The 23,127-nt window shown below is 46.2% G+C and overlaps 1 protein-coding gene across 1 annotated transcript in view; it reads left to right on the forward strand.

Moving 5' to 3' along the window:
- Window positions 1–251: 251 nt before the first annotated feature.
- The window catches only part of MGLL (monoglyceride lipase), a 594,181-nt gene continuing 571,305 nt past the window's right edge, over window positions 252–23,127 (forward strand). The window contains exon 1 of the mRNA XM_069643369.1: window positions 252–715. Within this exon, the coding sequence (XP_069499470.1) occupies window positions 367–715 (349 nt within the window). The 5' untranslated portion in view covers window positions 252–366. The remainder of the gene's footprint in view (window positions 716–23,127) is intronic.

Below are 23,127 nucleotides of genomic sequence, written 5' to 3' on the forward strand. Positions count from 1 at the left end.
ATTAATACATTTCGAACATTAAAAAAACGGACTAGGATAAAATATGATAAACGCGATGAAAGAAATGCAAGCGAGGTCAGGGATGCGTCAGAGCGCGAGCATATGCTACTGACACAGCGCCTGGAGGACAGGGCGCAGCGCTAGCTGCCGGACAGGCGCCGCCCTCCGCGCAGTGACCGCGTCCCATTGTGTGTACTGTGGTACAGTAGGTGACGTCATGCAGCCGCTGGGCGCTCGCGGCGCCGCCCCGCGCCCTCCCGCGGCCCCGCCCCCTCAGCGGTGCGCGTGCACTGCTGGCGGGGAGCCTCGGCGGCGCGCGACGGCCCCGGGCGCTCGGGGCTGGCTGTGTGCGTGTGTGTGTAATGTATGAATGGGCTGGAGGAGGCAGCAGCAGCCGGAGCCAGCGGAGGCAGCAGTGACGGCGACGCGGCGCCCCTGGACCACGCTGCCGCTCCGCTGCCCGAGCCCACTGCCGGGGGACCGAGGAGAACACCGCGCGCCCCGCCGGCTCCGGGCATTCCAGCGCGGGCAGGCGCCAGCCCCGTGTGCAGGCATCCAGCAGCCGCTGCGGGGACTGGTGCACGGAGGGGCTGCGGGGAGTCTGTCACTGGCCAGGCACTCGGGACTCAGCGAGTCTGCCACTGTCAGAGCCTTCTGCTGGGCTGTCACTGCTGGAGCACTCCGCGAGACTGTCACTGCCGGAGCGGCCAGCACGGTAAGTGGCTGTCACCCACTGTCAGCTGTCGCTGAGACGCGCTCGCGAGAAAGCGCTGGCTGCGCGGTCTGCCTTCTGTCCGCGGTTACAGGGACTCGCAACCTGCTGGTAGCCTGTCACTGGGCTCATGTGGCAGTGCGCCTGCCACTGTCCTGGTGGTGCACTTGCAATGCAAGCCTGTCCGCTGTCACTGTGATGCGCCCGCCGCCGAGCGCCACGTGAAAGCACTCACCAGGCTGAGAGTGGTGTCCGTTGTTAGTCTGCTGGTAGCCTGTCACTGGTGTGTGTGCTACTGTTCTGCCGCTGCACTCACTATACACGCCTGCCTGCTGTCACTGAGATGCGCTCGCTACCAATTGCTCCCGAGAAAGCGCTCACTGCTCCGGATGTGTGCTTTCCACTCTTAGAAGGACTCACGGTCTGCTGGTAGCCTGTCACTGGTGTGTGTGCGTGTGTGTGTACTACTGTTCTGCTGCTGCACACACTATAGACGCCTGTCTGCTGTCACTGAGATGCGCTCGCTACCAATTGCTCCCGAGAAAGCGCTCACTGCTCCGGATGTGTGCTTTCCGCTCTTAGAAGGACTCGCGGTCTGCTGTTAGCCTGTCACTATGGGTTATGCTACTATTCACTCACTTCACCGGTGCACCGCGATGTGCTCGCTGCACTCACCGGAGTGAGAGTACTTTCTGTTGTTATGTGTACTAAGTGTGCTGTTAGCCGGTCACTGGGGGTTCTGCTACTATTCTGCTGGGGCACCAAGGCGAGAGTTCTTTCCTTTCTGATACTTAATCTGCTGTCCGCTGTCACTGAGATGCGCTTGCTAGCAAGTGCCGCGTGCACACGCTCATCACGGTCATAGTGCACACGCTCATCACGGTGATAGTGTGCTTTCCTCTGTTAGATATGCTGCGTCTACTGTTAGCCTGTCAATGGGGTGCGCTCATGGCAGCGTGCCTGTTATTGTCCTGCTGGTGCACTCATAATACAAAGCTGTCTCTGAGACGCCCTCACTGCCAACTGTCTCGTGAAAGCACTCACTCTGAGAGTGTGAGTGCGTACTTCAATTTACTCTGCCTCCTGATGTTAGCCTGTCACTTGCGAGCGCAAATGACAGTGTTTCTGTTACTGGCTTGCTGGTGGCAGTCATACCTGTTTGTCACTGTGACACGCTCGCGACCAAATGCACCGTGAAAGCACTCACGCCGCTGAGAGTGTGCGTTGCATTATTAGATGTACTCAGTCTGCTGTTAGCCTGTCACTGAGGTGCGCTCGCCACCACATTCCCCGTGAAAACATCCTTCTGAGAGTGTGCTTTGCATTGTTAGATGTACTCAGTCTGCTGGTAGCCTGTCACTGAGGTGCGCTCGCCACCCTATGCCCCGTGAATGCACTCACCCCTCTGAGAGTGTGCTTTGCATTGTTAGATGTACTCAGTCTGCTGTTAGCCTGTCACTGAGTTGCGCTCGCCACCACATTCCCCGTGAAAACACCCTTCTGAGAGTGTGCTTTGCATTGTTAGATGTACTCAGTCTGCTGGTAGCCTGTCACTGAGATGCACTCGCCACCACGTGCACCTGAAAGCACTCACCCTGCTGAGAGTGTGCTTTGCACTGTTAGGTGTACTCAGTCTGCTGCTAGCCTGTCACTGAGATACGCTCGCTGCCCAAGTGCCTCGTGAAAGCACTCACCCTGCTGAGAGTGTGCTTTGCATTGTTAGGTGTACTCAGTCTGCTGCTAGCCTGTCACTGAGATACGCTCGCTGCCCAAGTGCCCCGTGAAGGCACTCACCCTGCTGAGAGTGTGCTTTGCATTGTTAGATGTACTCAGTCTGCTGCTAGCCTGTCACTGAGCGCTAGCTCTGACACTGTTTGACAGAGGATACACCTCAGCTGTGTATATTTATCAAAAGAGACAAAGTCCAAACCGTAGTGCCAAGAAGGCCAGTATAAAGAAAGCACAGCCCTACCACCATGAAGAATGCCACAGGGGACAGAAAGATAAGCAACGTCAACAAACACCTATTCGACGTTACACCTAAAGCTACACTTGTGTGCTGGCTCCATGCACAGTAGTGCTTCACATTAAACTCAGTATTCTGGTGAAATACAAAACCAGGGTTAAAGGAAATGCCAACTTGCGTTTCGGCGTTGCATGGCCAGAACTTGGAGGGCCAAGCCTTCATCAGGGCAAGTATAGATTAACAAAAGGGGCAAGCAGGCATCTGACATCCATCGAGGTTAATCCCACTTTGACTCGTGGCTGGGGGTTCTTTTCACTAGCCTTTTTGGCACCCCGGATTGGGCGTGGCCTCTTCTGATAAATATACACTGGCAAACAGTGCCCGAGCCAGAGCTCCTGGTGCATTTTGTCCTTGGGGTCCTTCATTATGTTTTGTTCTGAACACTATTATGTGTGAAAAGAAGTCATTAAATGCACGGGTCGAAGTGGGCGGGAGCGGTTGCGAGCAATGCTCCTCTAAAAAAAAAAGTTGTACTGTTTTTATAATTTTACTTGAAAAAGAAACTGTTCCGGAATGGTTTAGTTTTAAAATAAAAGTGTCAGAAGCAGTGGAAACTCGCACTTCACTGCACTGAACATGCCCTTAAGCAGCAAGTGTGTTTGTTTGGGGGGTTTGGATTGCGCGTGGGAGGTGGCCTGGCAATTGGGGTTTGTGGGGCGGGGTGGGGGAGTGGACAGGCCGGCAGGGAACATAGTGCCACTACTTCTTTTCGTACACTTAGCCCACACTGATTACATGTTGTGATACGTTTGTAATTGCTCTCCGATTCGTCTTTGTGCGTGCTCATTAAGTGCACACATGTACTGGACCCGTTCGTCTCTTGTAGTTTGCACACTGGTCCCACTGGCCAGGTCCACTTGATGTGGGGTTGCCTCCGCTCTGCCTGTCTCTGGGGTGCACTCGCTACAGTGCCAGAGAGATGTCAACTAGAATAGACATACGTATCTGTTGCTGTGCGCTCGCTAAAGCGAGACTAGGGGCCGTGGGATCCCCACTGAGACCGTCTGCCTGTCACTTTCACTCACTGGCAACCTACCTACAGTCATCAAGGCGCTACCACCGGGCCTAACATCATCAGAGGAAATCGCGAAGGTGTCTCTTTCGCCTCTCGCAATTTTAAATCCTAGACTGGTCAGTCTGTCTCTGGCGTCAGTCCCCCGGGGGCACCAGCGGAGGTAAAATGTATTTTCTGTGACTTTCTCAAGTGCACTCACTGCTTGAGTTTATGTCGGGAGGGATGCACTCACTGCAGCTAGTCTGCAGACACGCTCACAGATACTCTCCCAAGCGCACTCGCACGTGTATTTGCTGTCTCGGGACCGGACGGCGTTCATTGTGATTATTATGATGTCTCTCTTGGAGGTGCGTCGAACCGTAGGTCTCTCTGCTGCGCCTCTGGTCTGTTCACATTGTCTCTGCACCCACACTCACAGGTGCATTCACTACAGTAACTCCCTTTGTCTTCGGCTGACACTCCCTCAAGTGCATTCACTACCGCGAGTCGTTCTCTGCAGTCACTCTCCAATGTGTATTCACTACACCAAGTCTGTCCATGGTGTACCTTTCCCAGGTGCATTTACTCCAGTAACTTGGTCTCTGCTGACACTCCCTCCAGGTGCATTCCCTACAGTAAGTCTCTCTCTGCAGCCACTCTTCCGATCGAATTCAATGCAGCAAGTCTGTCTCTGCAGCCACTCTCCAATGTGCATTCAGTGCCTCGTGTCTGTCTCGGCATCCACTGTCCCAGCCGAATTCAATGTAGCAAGTCTGTCTCTGGGCCACTCTCCCACGTGCATTCCCTACAGAGTCTCTCTCTGCAGCCACTCTCCCAGGTGTATTCACTACTGTGTGACTGTCTCTGCAGCCACTCTCCCACGTGCATTCCCTACAGAGTCTCTCTCTGAAGCCACTCTCCCAGGTGCATTCACTACTGTGTGACTGTCTCTGCAGCCACTCTCCCACGTGCATTCCCTACAGAGTCTCTCTCTGCAGCCACTTTCGCAGGTGCATTCATTACTGTGTGTCTGTCTCTGCAGCCACTCTCCCACCTGCATTCCCTACAGAGTCTCTCTGCAGCCACTCTCCCAGGTGCATTCACTACTGTGTGTCTGTCTCTGCAGCTACTCTCCCACGTGCATTCCCTACAGAGTCTCTCTCTTCAGCCACTCTCCCAGGTGCATTCACTACTGTGTGCCTGTCTCTGCAGCCACTCTCCCACGTGCATTCCCTACAGAGGCTCTCTCTGCAGCCACTCTCCCAGGTGCATTCACTACCGTGTGTCTCTGCAGCCAGTCTCGCACGTGCATTCCCTACAGAGTCTCTCTCTGCAGCCACTCTCCCAAGTGCATTCACTACTGTGCCTGTCTGCTGCCACTCTCCCGCGTGCATTCCCTACAGAGTCTCTCTCTGCAGCCACTCTCCCAGGTGCATTCCCTACAGTCTCTCTAAAGCCACTCTCGCATGTGCATTCACTACTGTGTGTCTGTCTCCGCAGCCAGTCTCCCACGTGCATTCCCTACAGAGTCTCTCTATAGCCACTCTCCCATGTGCATTCACTACTGTGTGTCTGTCTCCGCAGCCAGTCTCCCACGTGCATTCGCTATAGCAAGTCTGTCTGTGCTGTCACTCGGCTATGCATGTCCATTGTAACCTCCCCGCCCTACCCATCCGCCCCCAGCCCCCCAAAAATACCTACTGTTTATGCATAAAAATTGTGCGGTTGGTTTTGACTGTTGATAATATATATCATGCGTGCTATTTGCGTGCTTTAAGTAAAGCTGAGTGAATGATGTCTTTGAACGTGATATTGATAATGTAGTGTGAAAGGCGAGCACCTCAACTATAACCATTTAAAAAATAAAAATAACATACCGAGCTGTTGCTCAGTTCCACATTACATGCTTTGCTAGAGACCTACCGCTTAGCCTGTCTCGCTGGTGCAAGCAATTAATGCAAACGACCTGTATTTCGAAGGTTGCGGATTCGATCCTATCCTTACGCTCCGTTTATAGCGCCTCGATGCCTGTGGACTGTAGTGCGCTCTACAAATTCAAAAATAAATAAATAAAACATTTAAGTGCTTAGAAACAATGAATTTGGCAGTGGGAGATCTATGAACAGAGTTTTTATGACACAAGTCTGACCCTATAATAATGTTTATTTAGTTTATAATTGTTGCCGCTTTTTAAATAATGAAAAAAACTCCCGGGACGCGGGGACAGAGGGCTCAATTCTCCGGCAGAACCAGGACGTCTGGTCACTGTAACCTGTGGCCACTGGCGCGCGCACGCGCTCCAAGGTTAACTGGCCATGCTGAGTGTGTCAGCGGTCACTCTCTTGTGTGCACTTACTGGTGCCACCCAAGGGCGTGCTTGCTATTGGCATTCTGTCTCTGCTCTCACTCTCGGGTGCCCTGGCCGGGGCAAGCCAAGCTTCTGTCTCTCATGCAGACTCAGGGCTGTAAGGCTCGCTGGGTGTAGCCGGTAAGATAGCTCAGTGGGCAGAACGCTGACTGCTGCGATCTGCACTGCAGGTGGCAAGTTAGAATTTTGGCCAGGCCAGCTCAGCCTGTCATCCTTCCGAGGTCGGTGCATGCGTATCGACTTCATCTGGGTGACACTCGTATGTAAATGTTCTATGTTAAGCTATACAAATAACATTTCATTGTTACTCACTTGCACTATTGTATGACAAGTGTCGCTCACTTTCTCGAGTGGACTTGCTCCAGCAAGTCTGTCAGCTGTCAGTCACCTAGAATGGTCGCCACTGAGGCAAACCCTCAGCGTGAGTCTAACCACTCCTGATCGCCTAGGCGTTCACTCACTGTACTAATGTCTTTCCGTTGCTATGCCACTCACGAGTGTACGTCCGCTGTTCCTCCACCACGTGCACTCTCTACCCGTTCTGCCATGCACACACAAAACAGTAATCCGGTCTGGCGCCTCTCTCTCGTGTGCACCCGTGACCCTACCTCTTACTGTTGACATTCTATCAGGCATGGATGTCTCTTTCGCGCTCCCCCTTGGGAAGTGATCGAAGTGCGTGGGAACGGTCGGGAGCGCTGTTCCACTACTTTCATTTTTTTTTCACCATTCCTCTACTTTTTATGACCATATTCACCATTCTATACAGAGAATTTGTGCAAGGGTAAAGTTTTAATAGGAGCCTTAGTTAAAGTCACGTAGACTATTGCTTGTCACCTGTTGCACTATGCTTCCACCTCCCCTCCCCCTGTCGAGACCACTAGTTTTTTCAGTACACTTCTGCCAATGCGAGGCTGTCCCTCTACGCGCAGCACTAATTAAAATAAGCCTGATTATTCAATTCGCCCAGTGTGTGACTGTGTGCATGTTTTCAATCTTCCTGGTGCTTGAACAGATGCTCTCGCGACAGCAGGGCTGTCTCTCAGGTGCACTCGTTAGAGTGTGCCTATTGCAATTTGCGGTTGCTCTTTCGCACCTCCGCTGCACCTGTGCACTGAGCAGACCTTCTCTGCAGCGGGTCCAGGCAGCAGCGAGGACGTTCCGCCTGCGCCTCCCAGCGGAGCAGCTGTGGTTTTCGAGATCCCGGAGAGCAGCGGCGTCCCCGACGGCCTGTCAGATTCATGGGATTATAAAAGCCGTTCTTTAAAGAGGCCTGAGCTGAGATTAAAGCGTCTGCATTCCTCGGGCCGTTTATCCTTTCCTGCAATGAGTTCATGTAGCTCGGCACTCAGGGGGACAGGAGGGGCCCTTCCAGTGAGGCTGGCTATTTCATACACTGCTGTGTTGTGCGCTCAGCCGCTCCTCTGCACGGCGCTCATTTGTAGAGGTCATGTGTACATGTTGTAACCTCTTTAGTGCCCCTGGCTGACGTAGCCACGCCCAGAACTGAGCCACGTGTGTGTTTACACGGGTGCTCCACACACACATGCGCGCACCGCACACACACGTTGAGTAAGCTTCGCATAGTGCCACGCCCCTATGTCACCCGCAGCGTAGGCACAGGCAGAGGTGTTTGGGCAGCTCGTCCCATCCAGCCCTTGCGCTGCGCCCCATCCCAATGGCACCCAACGAGCAAACCCCCAGAGGCAGCAACCCACAGAGCAAACACACAACCACTGCAATTTTAAAAAGTCCAAACACACTTGCTTTTATACACTTTGCTTTTACTGAGGTAAACATAGAGGCGATGGCCAGAACGTTCATAGAGGGAGAGTGCGGGCACTGCAAAGGGGGTGGATCAAGGGGTGATCCTCCCTCAAACAAGGGTAGTGGATGGTTGAGGGGTTGAGGGGTTAAGGGAGGGCACAGCTAGGAATTTGAGGATTTAGGGGTGAACTGGGAAGCAAAAGTGACCCTGGAAATTGCACAGTCTCTGGAGGATAGCTCAGGAGCAACTTTACTTTACTTTAATACACTTGTATAGCGCATCCGTGAACCCGAAGGCGTGAGGGCACTACAAAACACAAATAACAGAAAACATAAGACATAATCATGAGATATGGCTGAGCGGGGTTATATCACAGGCAGATAAATTGTTTAATGAAACAGATAGGTCTTTAGTCTTTTTTTAAAGAATTCTAAAGATTCAATAGATCTTATCTCCAGCGGAAGAGCGTTCCACGCTCTGGGTCCAGCAGAAAAGAAAGCTGCCTCTGTTGTTCTGATGGTGTGGCACTTAGGTTCAGATAGAAGGGACAGATCGTTTGACCTAAGAGCTCTTGTGCTAGTTCTTAAAGGTAGTAACTGTTGTAAGTAATCAGGCATCTTCCCAGTTGTGCACTTATGAACAATAGTCAAGGTACGGAATAGAGCTCTAGCGGACACAGGCAGCCAATGCAGCTCACGTCTTGCTGGTGTGACATGATCTCTGTGTTTGAGTTTCATAACGGCTCTAATAGCTCCATTTTGACAGATTTGCAGCCTGTTGCTTTCAGATTTGTTAATTCCCATAAGAAGACTCGAGCAGTAGTCTATTTTAGAGCCTACTATTGCTCTCACGATAGTTTCTGCATTGTCCTGTGAGATAAGAGGCCTTAGATGTGTTAAAAATTTAATGTAGTATGCACATGAAGAGACAATACTACTAACATGCTGTTTCATAGACAGATGTTGGTCAAAAGTCACTCCTAAAGTTTTTACTTTTTTTAAAGGTATGATGGATTCTTCACCCAGTTGGAAATTATCATACTGTGGGCCAAGTTTAGTAACGGTGTGCGGTGAGCCAACTACCAATAGTTCAGTTTTGGACCTGTTCAGTGCTAGCTTATTATGAACCATCCAGGTTTCAATTATAGCAAAGACTTTATTAATGGCAATATCATCCAGTCTGTGAGACCCAAGAAGCGGGATGACACATTGAGTGTCATCCGCATAGTTGGTAAATATAATGTTCTCATGGTCTAGCATTGCAAACAGCAGAGCCGTGAATATATTATAAAAACAGGGAGAAGTACAGGCACCCTGAGGAACACCACAAGTTGTGAGAATGGGCTCGGATTCGGCATTCGGCAACGTGCTTGCCTTAGAAGCAAGACGACATGTAACACCACAGGTTCGATTCCCGGGTTTGTGCTTAGAAACCTCTGGGTATTAAGCGCATTATAAATATCATATCATATATCTTTACGTTACCCTGCGAGTGAGTGTAATGAGCTAGCCCAACACCTCCAAGTAGGGTTCAGGGAGGTTCTCGCCACCAAAAATTGGAAAAAAGGTCCAAATGGTGAATTTTAAAGCACATTTGTCCCTACATGAAGAATACGAAAAACTGTCCTGTGAGATTTGTTAAGAGTAAAGACTAACAAATTGGCAGCTTCATAATACATTTTTCACTTCAAATGGGTTTGGTGAACGAGGAGAGGTGAAATGGAAGGTGCCATGTGGTTGGTAGAGAGGGTGGCACGGGCGTGCCCAAACTCTTTTCACTCGGGTGGTCCAAGTGGGGCACTGAATAATGCAGGGGTGGCATGAAGTACAAGCACGCACAGGCGCGCGCAGGCACAGGCGCGCGCACACACACGTCTGAATAGCATTCATTTACTATTCGTATCCACTACCCATATCTACTTTAATTACTCACATTAGTGTCTTACATTTCTGTGTTTAAAGTTTTATTACTAACATTACAGTGTCTTATGATGTCTTATAATGGGCTGGCACCTGAGGTGGCGAACCAGATTCCAGGGGTAACACATGCCACCCCAGGCCACTCCCTGGACACGCCTATGGGAGGGTAGGAGAAGTAGAAAACCAGGGTACCCACATAAAGAGACCCATGCTGCCTCTCCTCTCCCGAGTTTCCTGTAGGACAGTCCGCCCCTGTCAGGAACCCGTAGGGAGGAGGCACAGTAAGTTTAGCCCCGCCCGGTAGAAGCAGCACAGGAACAGCAGTGCAGTGAAGACATGGGAACCTTTTCCTAGCCTCCTTATCCTTGGTAATCTTAAGTCAAGCACTTACATACCTTTTCGGTTGTAGGGCATGTCTGCAACAACAACAATGCATGTGATTTGTGGGTGTTAAGCTAGTTTGTGCCCAGCACAGAGGACTCAGTACTATATCACTATTATTGTATATGTGTATACGTATAAATAGGAATTTAATATATGAGTATGTCCACAGCGTTTGGATATTTATTTATTTATTCATTTATTTATTATTTGCATGTTGGGCATTTATACAGCAAGTACACTACTGTTTCAAAGTGATATGAGTTTATTGTTTTATAAAATAACAAAGAATTCAATAAAGAGAATTTAACTTTTTCTTTCATAACAAACAATTCAAAGTTTTTCAAATGTGTGCCCTTTTCGCTATCATTTTGCACCACTCTAAGTCAGTGGGGATGAGGAGTGAGCAATTCACAACTCGAGTGGAAACAGGACAACTTACTGGTAGCACTAAATGCTCCCCCTATGCTTTGTGCAAAGGTTTCCATTTAAGTCAATTCCAATATGTAAATGATCTTTCTTACATTCTGTAGGCCGATGAGATAGCTGCGGGGGCTGTGTTCTCGTACACTGGCCTGCCTGGTAAGCATCCATAACCAGTGACCGTCACATGAGCCATCATGTATCCAACATCAACAAAGTGAGACCCACCGAGCTGCAATATAATAACAACTATTATATCTTCACGTATTTATACTGTATATACCTCTGGATCTGTAAATAAGTAACCTGTACCGTCTCTACCTCTCTATATGTAACCATGTATCCTATACCAAGACTACTTCTACTGGGCGGCTTTTTTGTAACCCTGAATTAAGCTTTCTTATGCTCCGGTTATAGCGGCTCGATGCCTGTGGACTGTATTGCGCTCTACAAATTCAAAAATAAATAAATAAAAAATGTAAGTGCTTAGAAACAATGAATTTGGCAGTGGGAGATCTATGAACAGAATTTTTATGATATATTAATATTTACATTTTTAGGGTTTTTTGTTAGGCACTAGCCACAACCATTTCACATTGCCTGCTGAGCAGGGGGAATGGTTGTGGGAATCCACACTTTCACTGGCTTTGAAAGCATTCAGATAAGTAAAGTGCCAGGATAAGGTTGTAGGGGAAATGGCGTAGTCAATAGTACACACACATAACAGTAGGATGCAGGCTAGAGCATAGTAGAAAGCAAGTACATAATATAATCATGATGTTGGAGATATTTATGGGGCAACAATTAGTTCAGGGAGTTCCCCCCAGCCCGCAGTCAAGAGCGCCTCACCAATTTAGAATATTTGGATTCTTGTGCAACTCTGCTTTTGGCTCATATAATACCAGCGTGCACACCACCCCTTCCACAATGAAGAAGCCAAGAACCAGGCCGATGTACAGAAAGAATATAGGTGTATTACTAAGTAAACAACATCATAATAACACTACAGTAATCGAAAATACTCCATGGAACTAAACCTTTCCTTCTTGAGAAAACCTCACGTTACAGACAAATTGAAAACACAGTTCATTTAACATAAGAAAAATCACAGATTCTCGAACACAACAACATATACATTTTTCATTTTACTATGTTATTAGTTTCTTATAGAGCGCAATACGCCCATAGGCCTTTGCTATCTATTCCCCCCGGTTAACATGTAAAAAGAAAAGGCAGATCTAAAGAATACTTCAGAGAGTTGGGTCCCTCGTGAGGATTCCTTAATAAAAGGATCGTTACTGCAGCAACCTAGAACCTGACCAAACCATTGTGCTTTACAATAAACTTTGTATGGGGTGTAATTTAAAGGAAATGTAGCACTCGTCTATTGGGCAACATAAATGGACACGCGCAGCGCTCTTAATTTCTAAACACCATGCACGCTTTCACTTTTTGCTAGATCCTGACACAGTAACTTTAATGATAATTAACAGACATTTTTCAACAGATGATAGATAAACCCTTTTTCTTTGCCACTATGCAGGGAAATGTTCCCATTAATTATGGAGTACCTGGTTCCCTCTATCTCTAGAGTATGCGTTTACACCAGCAAAGTTCACTTTGCTGAAACATGAAGGCCCTTTATGAACAGCACAGCCCCAGACCCAGATATTCATTTTACCATTTTAAAGCCCTTTGCTTTAAGACAGGGTCTGGGGAATGGTGAACAGTTGGGAATTTTGTTTTTAAATGCACCCCTCCACTTTAGAGGATTTTGGGTTTGGCAAAAAATAATGTAGGGATACCCAATTACTTTCAAAGACTATATCACTTGGATAGATGTTGGAGATTTAGATTTCCCCCCAAATCACTCCACTATGACTATGTGGGAATTAATTAAATAATTAATTAGTAATAAAATGCTAGGGATCTACTTCTGTATGCCCACCCAATACATAAAGTGAAGGTATTAATTGAAACAGATCCCCACCAATGGTTTGTCGCATGTACTTACTTTAAATCACTCTGTGTTTTTGCTCAGGAAATGTCATCAAGCCTCTGGGGTCATCTCATGGGAAGCAGAAGACCTGGTTAGACTGCCTCTCCATACTCAGTTATCCCAGTCCCTCTGTTTGCCTCTCCTGGTTCCGCTCAGATTTTAGTCCACCTCTCTCCTTGTCTCATCCACCTCCTTCTGTCTCCCTTGGAATTTATTTCTTTTTTTTCTTTCATTGTGCGTCTACTTTTAATATCTCCTAACCACACTACCAAAATTGTCTGAATTAAAATGCACTGGCTCATTGGTTAATTATCTTGATTGGCTTTCTTTTGTTTTTCCTCCACACAAGGCCTAGCCCTTTTCCCTCTAATTGGTCCTTAGGTTTCTAGGCTCCATCTCTGGGAGTTATGACTGCACCCATTTGAACTGGCATTTCTGAAAAACTTCAGATATGAAGTCTAAATCTTCCACATTACACTTTTCTTCAATTTACAAATAAGTGGCACAAACTATATATTTCTTAATTGCTCTGATAATGCCAGTCAGAATGCACAGTGTCTGGTGTCAGCACATCGTTGCAGATGCAAATGGCAGATTTGTGTGATTTCTTCAAAAAGACTACAAATGAGCATTATGAGATTTTATAGACCGGTATCTGTCTCAATAAACTACCATATTCGCAAATCTCCTACCCGTAATTTATTCTGAGAAGCTGCAATCACATTTTTAGCTTATAACTGGTTTCCAAGGTTGACATATTAGGGGATTTATATCAACAGAAAGGGCTCTTTGTGAGGTTATCGGAGGTGCCTAAACTATCTCTGTAGGTGTCATGGTTACCAAGTTAATGGACAAAATAAGATTTCCCATATAATCACATGAAACCCTTTAATTATATGCATATTATTAGTTCAATGAATGAGCACATTTCTCTTCCCCAAACTTAGATGTAGTCTGGGTCCTCTGGTGTCCGATGACTTAAACTGCAATAAAGCACTTAACATTCTTTCTCCCAGGGTTGATTGACCATCTGTGTCCTTATCTTTTTGAGCAGAGGGGATAACTCCACCTCCTGATTCATGTGCCATTCCCCTGTAATATGTCAGTTGTCATCAGCCCATGGACCTCACCACTAACAGAATTCAATTCTGAGTATTGTACAAAGTTCAAAACCCATGAGCAGCATCATTATTTATTCAGTATTGTCATTCCATCCCAATAACCCTCTTCCCAGGCTCAAACCTCACCCTTTCCTGCCTCTGCTGAGGCTTCCAAGCGATTTACAGATAGAGGGGTTAATGGTGGTCTGATCTTTGCCATCTAATAGGGGAATGTCTCTGGGCTAAGCTCACGTTTACTTCACTTGTTGTGAACAGCAAAATAAATGATAGTTTTGAAATTGCATCATTTTCTTTATACATGAGGCCTGCATCACTATCTTGCAATGCAAAATATACATTTTGCTTCGTCTTCATTATCTCTGCTCATATCAACACATTTTTGATGAGCTGACAATGTCTCAAATTTCCTTAATGTGGACCTTTGAATTTACTTCTGGCAATGAACTTTCCTCTGTTAAGGCGGACCCAATGGTTCCTGGAATGCCAGGCGTATTGTAGTCAAACAAACCCTTTTTTACATTTTTTTTTGGCTGCCCTATCCCCATATATATGGTCACCCATATAATATCGCCACAACCTTTTCCCGGCGATATTATGTACGGTGACCATATATATGGGGATAATATTACCTGATACCATCATAACATCATTACAGTTTTACAAAACCTGCGGGGAATGGGGATTGGTTACGGGATGTGGCTACATATGTATCACATAGGCCACCCTTATTGCGATAAAGGTAAAAGAACCTCATCTCGTTAGGGGATTGGTTGACCTATGACCAGATGTATGACACCTCAGGGTTTGATAGGTTGGCATTATTCTCACTAACCTTGGACACTTGACAGGTCGTCAAGATATGATCCAGGCAGGATGTAAGGGGAGAGTGGGCCATGGACTGTCCTTTGTTCATTTAAAGAAGTAACCACCCCTACAATGAGAAATTAATGATGACATCAATAGGAGTAGAAGGTCGTTGTTTTAAGACAGAAGTTTGAAAATCAGCTAAAATTAATTGCTATAACATTACAAAAATGGAAATGGGTGTATAGCTATGTGATACTGAGATTAAAGTTAGTCTTAAAATGTAAATAAAATGTGGAGAGCGTCCTTAAGGGTGTACTATTTGTTTTAATATAAGTGCATTACTTAAATACCTCTGGGTGTACATGTGCCCATACCTCATCTTATTTTATTTACTTAATATTTTTTGAATGAGAACGTTAAGTGCTATGTTAACGTTTAAAATGCGATTCCAAACTGCGCTGATTTTATTGTACTTTTTCAGTGGCCTGCTGCTGATTAAATTGAGGCTTCAATGTAAACAAAATTAAAAAAAATAAAAAAGTAACCACCCCTCATCCCTAGGCCATGAGACTGAACAATTACTTTGTACTTCACCTTGCACAGCAGCTTATGTCTTTGTGTACTTTTAGGGAGTCTTGCAGGTGTCCTATCATCTGCTGGCAGCTAATGAATAGCCAGTGTTCTCCAATTATAGGTCACATGTTAGAGGACCATCAATAACATGGAATTAGATCCTATATATTGGGAATTCAGCTAACTTTAACACGTGTCGTCTGTTTCTGACAGGAACACTCTTGAGTTGATCTTCATAGAGTTTGTCGGCTTGCTATTCTAGTGCACCTGAGAAACAAAGGACAATTGTATTTGTATAAACCGTTAATTAATTTGGGAGTTTCCTGCTTGCGTCTAGGAACTGCTATCTATAACCATGGCTCGAATTGCCAGCTACCGTCTGAGCTCTGCACAGCTCTGTATTTTCTGTGGATTCAGCGTTTAAGAGTCCTCTCGAAGTTTTGGGGTCGTGGACTATTGAAAAACATGCTGTGACGTCCATTTGAAAGAAGATGGCTGCCCTGTTACACTCTGGTTTCTATGTTAGTGCGCTATACTCGTGTGTCGTTCATGTTGCATTCAACGTATACATTGGTTATGTTAGTGTTGTTCATGTCTTGTGGTTGCTATGTTAATACGTTTCATATAGAAGTCCATATTTGACCTAGTATACGTGTTCTTCATGTGGAGTGCATATCTACTTTGTGTCTAATGCGTGCGCCTGGTACTGTTGCAGTGTTAGCTTGACTGCTTTTGCCATCTTCAGCTTAGATTGTCTCTATTTCTTGTTGTACTTGCCTGGGATAAGGGTGGTATGGTTGTCTTAGTGAGTAATGCTTCTCACCTGTGCAATATTGGATCAGGATTGTCTGCCTGTCAACAGAGTGCATTCAAAATGTCTGTACCTTACAGCCTAACGTTTAGCCTGATGCAGTTCACTTATCCTGGGGTGAACACACCCCACAGTGACCCGGTTTATTCAGGATGCAAGCTAACAAAGCAAGAAAGTCCAACCAGCCATTGATGATCATGGGCCTAGTCCATAGGATTTCCTGTAGACGATAAACCAGTTTGATATACGATGCAAGCTCACAAAGCTCAGAAATTCAACTAGCCGTTGATGACCATGGTCCAGACCATAGGATTTCCCGAAGAAGATATAAACCAGGTTGATATACGATGTAAGCTCAGAAAGCTAGGAATCCCAACTGGCTATTGATGATAATGGGCCCAAACTATAGAATTTCCTGAAGAAGATAGACCAGGCTGATATACGATGCAAGCTCACAGCTCTAGGAAGCCCAACTAGCTATTGATGATAATGGGCCCAGACTATAGAATTTCCTGAAGAAGACAGACCAGGCTGATATACGATGCAAGCTCACAGCGCTGGGAAGCCCAACTAGCTATTGATGATAATGGGCCCAAACTATAGAATTTCCTGAAGAAGATAGACCAGGCTGATATACGATGCAAGCTCACAGTGCTGGGAAGCCCAACTAGCTATTGATGATAATGGGCCCAGACTATAGAATTTCCTGAAGAAGACAGACCAGGCTGATATACGATGCAAGCTCGCAGCGCTGGGAAGCCCAACTAGCTATTGATGATAATGGGCCCAGACTATAGAATTTCCTGAAGAAGGTAGACCAGGCTGATATACGATGCAAGCTCACAGCACTGGGAAGCCCAACTACCTATTGATGATAATGGGCCTAGGCAATAGAATTTCCCAAAGAAGATAGACCAGGCCGATATACAATACAAGCTCACAAAGCTCAGAAATTCAACTAACCATTGATGACCATGGGCCTAGACCATAGGATTTCCTGAAGGAGACAGACCAGGCTGATATACAATGCAAGCTCACAAAGGTCTTCAGTCTTTTGCAGGACTGGATATGATTCTACACGATTCTGACGGCAGCTGACAGGCTGTTCTAGAGGCAAGACTTCTGCTTCTCAGTTTCTGTGTCCTAAATCTTCTTACAACTAGAGCTTTGGAACCTGAAGATCACAAGCGCCAGGAGGGGAGGTATTTTTATACTTTCTGCCTGGGATAAAGTAGTCCTTTGCCCCAGCAGGCTCTGTGGATAAGGCAAAGAACTTTCAAACCAATGCTCACTCTGGCAGGGAGCCCATATAGGGGTAGAAGTTCAGGCGTGATGTGGTCCTAGGTTTGATGCTTAGCGTGAGTCTAGTTTCCTTATTTTGCATCCCTTCTAGTAATGTGTGAGGTTATCTGAGGGCCCTAAGAGGAGACTGTTAAAGTAGTCAAGACAAAAGAGTACCACAGCAGAAGAGACTCACACTCTTCAGGACATGTTGAGGAGAAGGGACGATATGCTGCAGGACAGTTGAGTGGCACTAAGACTCCTTTGTGAGTTTGTATATCTGGAGCGCAAAGGGTCAGAAGGTTGCCAAAGGTGACTGACGTTTTGGCAGAGGAGACAGGAGTTGGAGGAGCTCTGAGCGAGAGTGACTAGCCAAAGGGGTGAGTCGGGGGAATGGATTTCAATGTTGGAATAACGGCCAATTTCTGGTTCTGTTTAATATTCCTCTCACACATTTCGATTGCATTGTGAGCATTTGTGCTCATGTGTAATTCATATAAGCGCGCGCTGTGCCCTGATGTGGCCTAATTTCACTAGAAAGTAGAAGTAGCAGAGGTGCAAAACATGAGTGGATTTGAGAGTTAAACAGCTATGTTTTATGTGTTTTTGTACAGTGTAAGCATTGTGGTTGCTGTCTATGGTTTGTGTGTTATTCTGAACTGTAAGCATTATGGTTGCTGTCTATGTTTTGTGTGTTATTCTGAACTGTAATCATTCTGGTTGCGGATTATGTTTTATGTTTCTCTGAACTGTAAGCATTCTGGGTGAGGTGTATGTTTTGTGTGTTATTCTGAACTGTAAGCATTCTGGTTGCGGTCTATGTTTTTTGTGCTATTCTGAACTGTAAGCATTCTGTTGTATGTGTTATTGTATGTGTTATTTGTGTTATTTCGAATTGTAAGCATTCTGATTGAGGTGTATGTTTTGTGTGTTATTCTGAACTGTAAGCATTCTGGTTGAGGTATATGTTTTGTGTGTTATTGTGAACTGTAAGCATTCTGGTTGCGGTCTATGTTTTGTGTGTTATTCTGAACTGTAAGCATTCTGGTTGCAGTCTATGTTTTATGCGTTATTTTGAACTGTAAGCATTCTGGATGCGGTCTTTGTTTCATGTGCTTTTCTGAAATGTACGCATTCTGGTTGCAATGTATGTTTTATGGTGTTTTTCTGAACTGTTCTGGTTGCAGTCTTAGGTGCCCGAGTTTTGTTTTCCAGAGGAATGAGTCCTGTAAGGAGAACGACTGACACAGTATGCTGTTTTTTTGAAAGAGGGGCCGGATTTTCCTGAATGGTGAAGCCTAAATAGAGTGTAGTGCATGCATGGTGCTCTTCTTAGATAGACCTTGACGCACCAATATGCTCCACTCCATTTATTGAGCAATTAAACCGTGTTACGCATGCACAGTTCTACACTTGCCGGTACCCAAGTCCTTTTGCACATCTGCAAGGCATTATTCAATCAGGCCCACTCTATTATCACTGTGTCTGTGCGGCTACAGGAAAACAGTTGATAGACCAAGTGTTCCAACAAGGATACGGATTCTCCTTGTACCTCTTTGAGGCCTAATATCCTCAGGTTGCATCGCTGCTCCCTGTTTTCCAGGTCGTCGATTTTCATGGCGAGGTCCATTTCCCTAGTTTCTAGATCCTGTAGACTTCGGTCGATCTTCATGTCCACCAAGTCCATGGAGAGCTGGGTATTTTCAAGAGCCTCCATTTTATCCTCCAGTTTCCTGACTCTCGCTTTTAACTCCATCACCAAGGCTTGGACCTCGCTTCTCATGGATTTAATTTCATCTAACAAGAGCTGAAGATCCACGCTGGTGGATCCCCTGTTCATCCCATGCTGAGCACCTTGAGAAAGGCCATCTTGCGAGACCCCCATTTTGATGGAGGGCCTGGTGAAGGCTTGTAGGGCACACATGGTAGAAGGATGCACAATACGTCCCACCAGGTTTTTCCAGAGACAATTCAAAAGGACAAAAAACCTTGTTACCACAATATTGCAGCATTCAGTTTAACACAGGATCGCTACAGTGCACAGTCCTCCGAGCACTCACAGCCAACATGAGTGAGAGACAATAGCCTGGCCAGAACCACTAAAGTAGCACACAAGACAAAGCATCCTCTGAATCGGAGACTGACACAGGACTGCCACGGCCACCTTACAAGCTTCTTTATCCAGCAAGGTTGGTATTCAGGACATAGAGAGGAGGCCTGTGATTAGATGTCGCAAGGTTTCCCACTGGAGACGTAGACCAAGGAACAAGAAAGAACTCCCCACATCCAAAACCAAAAACGATCACATGCAGTTTGGGGCCCCCTGCCACTCGACCAACTGGATTATTCAAATAACTGGGGGCTCATTAACATGTCACATGAAGCATGGGTAATACGGGCCGCGGAATTCCAGCATGAAAAATGTTGATAATCCTGTCAGGGAGCCAAGGCTAATGCATAATCATGGGTGCAGCCTTTGACGTTGCGGAACGCCATGGGCCGCTGCGATTTCTTGCACGGCCTAGGCTTCCACTCAGAGCTGTGATCAGAGGGTTTCCCAGGCACCTAGAACAGACAATGCGGACCAGGAAGGACCCCGAGCAGGAGATCCCAGGAGCTACACTTCAGGCGCAGCTACAAACTCATCGCTGTCTATGGGAGACCTACCCTGAACGGGGCTCGGTCACTAGGCATCAAGCAGGGTTCACAGAGCAGCGCATCTTCAAAGCCATGGGAGTTTCGCGTGCCACCTATGGGTCGGCATATAATCACAAAAGGGATTCCGTCGGTCACACCAGAAGGGCTCCTACTGACCCTGGGCACATCTAAAAATCATGCTCGAACTCCTCTTTGTGGATACGGGACTGGTAGTGGTCTGTTTTCACAGTAAGCATCCATGGGTTGAAGGAGACGACATGTCAGGCAACCATGTTGCCTGTGGAGGATCTTGTACTGCTAATCCCCTGCCTACGTTTGAGCTGTAGTACGTTACTTTGAACTTTATCACACATTCGCACCCAGGGAAGGGCCATTAACCAATCAGGTGGCTGGAACAGCGAGCGAGAATATACATTCTCTGCCCGCTGTTCCAGCCACCCAAGGCCCATTGCCTTGAGGCGCAATTCTTTTTTTTGTATGTAGTCAGGCAACTGTGTGCCTCTACCTGTTGCCTTCCCACTCCTCCACCGCACCCAACCCACACCTCTTCCCCACGCTTTCCTTCCCTCCCCATTTACCTGCAGGACCAGAGCTTTATGCACCGGTCCGGCACACCTCTGGCTTCGGCCACCGTAGGAATGGAAAAGGGACTTAGTCCTTTTTCCCGATGCCATCTTGGTTTCTTTCTTTCTTTTGGAGATTGGTGTTGCTTACAGCAGCGAATCTCCGTATAAGAACTAAGAAAGCCATTTGCACACCGGGATGAACCCAATGCCAATGGCTTTCACCGGGGCGTGAAAGCCATATTCTTTCAAAGATGCCTTTGTGGGTGAAGTATAGAGTCCTGAAGGGGACACTGTTGGTGACAGGAAGCCTGTGTAGTAATTTCAGTGTTGATAACATTGAATCCAAAGGCTTCCTTCGAGCTACCAGTCTTGAATCACTGTTCTGCATTACGTATGTATGTATTTTTGTTGTCATGGGATTTATAAAGTGCAAACCTAGGTGGGAGGAAATGGGGAACTATACATATGCGATGCACCCAGGGGGCTGTAAGTAGAGTGCTGAGTAGGTTTGATGGGTAGGCAAAGGCACTAGTGGGGGATATTCCAGGGGAGGAGAATTAGGTTTGAGTGGAGTGATCAGCATTTGGCAAGATGTTCTTTGAAGAGTATGGCCATCCGGTCGTCCCTGAGGTGTAGGATGGAAGGGGCCAGCTCATCTGTATCGGTAACTTGTTCTAGTACAGAGTGCATAGCAGGAAATAGACTGTTCACTGTTTTTTGCCCTCTTGTAGTTCTCTGTTTTGAGTTTTGCAATGTTTTAAGATGTTAATGGTGTTCCCTTAAAATTACCAGACACCAGGCATCCCTCTTTGGTTGAAGGGGGATTAAAGGGAGTATGTAACTGACAATCGACAGTAGTGTCGGAATGTAATGACCACATAAATGACCAGGGTGTCAATGGACATTCTAGAATTCAGAATAACTCTTGGGCCCTTTTTATTACAAAATCGAGGTACAAATGCTGCAGACGGTAGCTGGCAAATTACTGCCGGCGTTAATGAAGTTTTCCATTACATAACAGGACAAAAACCGCCTGCATGTAAAACTCACTCTGCCCGGTTACCACTCATGGTCAATAGCACCGGAAGTAATGTGTAATTTCAAGGCCGAATGTGGGTATTGCCTGTTAGAGTGGTAATCTCGGTAGAGCGGTAATTTACGGCTGGTTGAATTTCTTCTGTAATAAGGCACTTAGAAATGTTGCTTCTCCCATTGTGTAATCAAGTGCTTGTGGTACCAGAAAGATTTTCAGTGCCTTTTCAATCTTGGTGTGGTTTTAATGGAGTCTCAGGTTCTCTGGACCAGTGGCCCAAAGATTTCAACCCCCCCACTTATAGTCTAACACCCCATTCCCCAGGTACATTTAGTTTTGGAAGCAGGGGTGCAGAGCAGAACTTTGTTTGCTGTTGTTAGTTTCGTTGAAGAAATGTATTGCTTGATGCTCTTTAGGAGGTATTTGGGACATCTTGCTGCCTGATTTGGTAAGGACGTGAATCGGAGGAGACAGGATTCACAAACTGCTGGTACCATCGTGAGTGGACGGGCGGCTTTCTGTGGTCCACGGTATTGAATGCTGCACTTTGATCTAAAAGTGCTGATAGACATGTCTTGCTTTAATCATCTAATTTGAGGAGGGCTTTTTTCTGTGTTGTACCATTGGTAGAAGATCGAGAAGGCAATAGGTGTCGAGGCGAGGCGTGAGCTGGGCCGCTAATATTTTCCCTGTCTTCGTGATTGCTGTGGTGAGGCCATAGATTGGCATGAATTTCTTGGGGGCGATCCGTCCAAGGGTCGCTTTCATAAATGGTGGCGTGACAATGGCTCTTTTTAAGGCAGCTGGGACTTGTCTTTTTGGAAGGTCTGGCTTATTAGACAAGTCCGAATTTTGCTTTGATTTCTATATACTGATTATGTTTTTCTTTTCATACAGTTGGGGCATTTCAGTGGGTGAGTAGTTATGACAGTCTTTTGATTATGTCTGTAGGTGGCGATAGAGGGCACAGAGGTAACAGTAAAATGGGGGCATGACACTGATTTCATTTCTCCAATTTATTTTCAATGCGATTTTCTTGATCTGGTAAATGTTGTAGTGAATTTTGCATAATGGTTCACATTTTTTTGATGTTGGGTCTAGGCAGGTGAGTTGAGGGCATAGGAGATGATATTCAATTTTCTCAACCCAGACCGACCCGGATGAAAGTGTCATACTCTTGTTGTAGACATCTTGAATAGGCGTCCTTGTGCTTTTCAATTCACACCATTTCTGTTAGTGTTACTTCGAGTTCCCTATGCATGTTTTTGTCGTTCGGCCATCATATTGAAAATGTCGATTTTTGGTTTTGTCCTTATTCATTGACTAATTTGATTCCTTGTGTTTCTCCATTTTACTGAATTTCTGGCATTAGTACATTTTGTCAACTTCATTGACTGTTTCACTGGTTCATTTTCACTCTTTCACTCTCTCTTTCTGTTTATTACACCGACTGTTTCTTCCACCTGTTTTTCTGTCTATTTTTGCTTGAGTGTTTTTGTGTACTATTGTTGGTCATCCATTGCAGTGCATTTTACAAACTACTTCTCTCTGGTTTTAGCTCCAGTTTTATTGATTAATTGTATATGCTATATTTTTATTTACATTATGTGTACATTTCACAAACTACATTTCTCAGGTTTCTGCCAATTTTTACTGACTGCTGCTGTCTGCTTTTTTGTCTGTGCTT

The sequence above is a fragment of the Ambystoma mexicanum genome, chromosome 2p (assembly GCF_040938575.1).
Source record: "Ambystoma mexicanum isolate Mex_15411 chromosome 2p, UKY_AmexF1_1, whole genome shotgun sequence".
NCBI lineage: Eukaryota > Metazoa > Chordata > Amphibia > Caudata > Ambystomatidae > Ambystoma > Ambystoma mexicanum.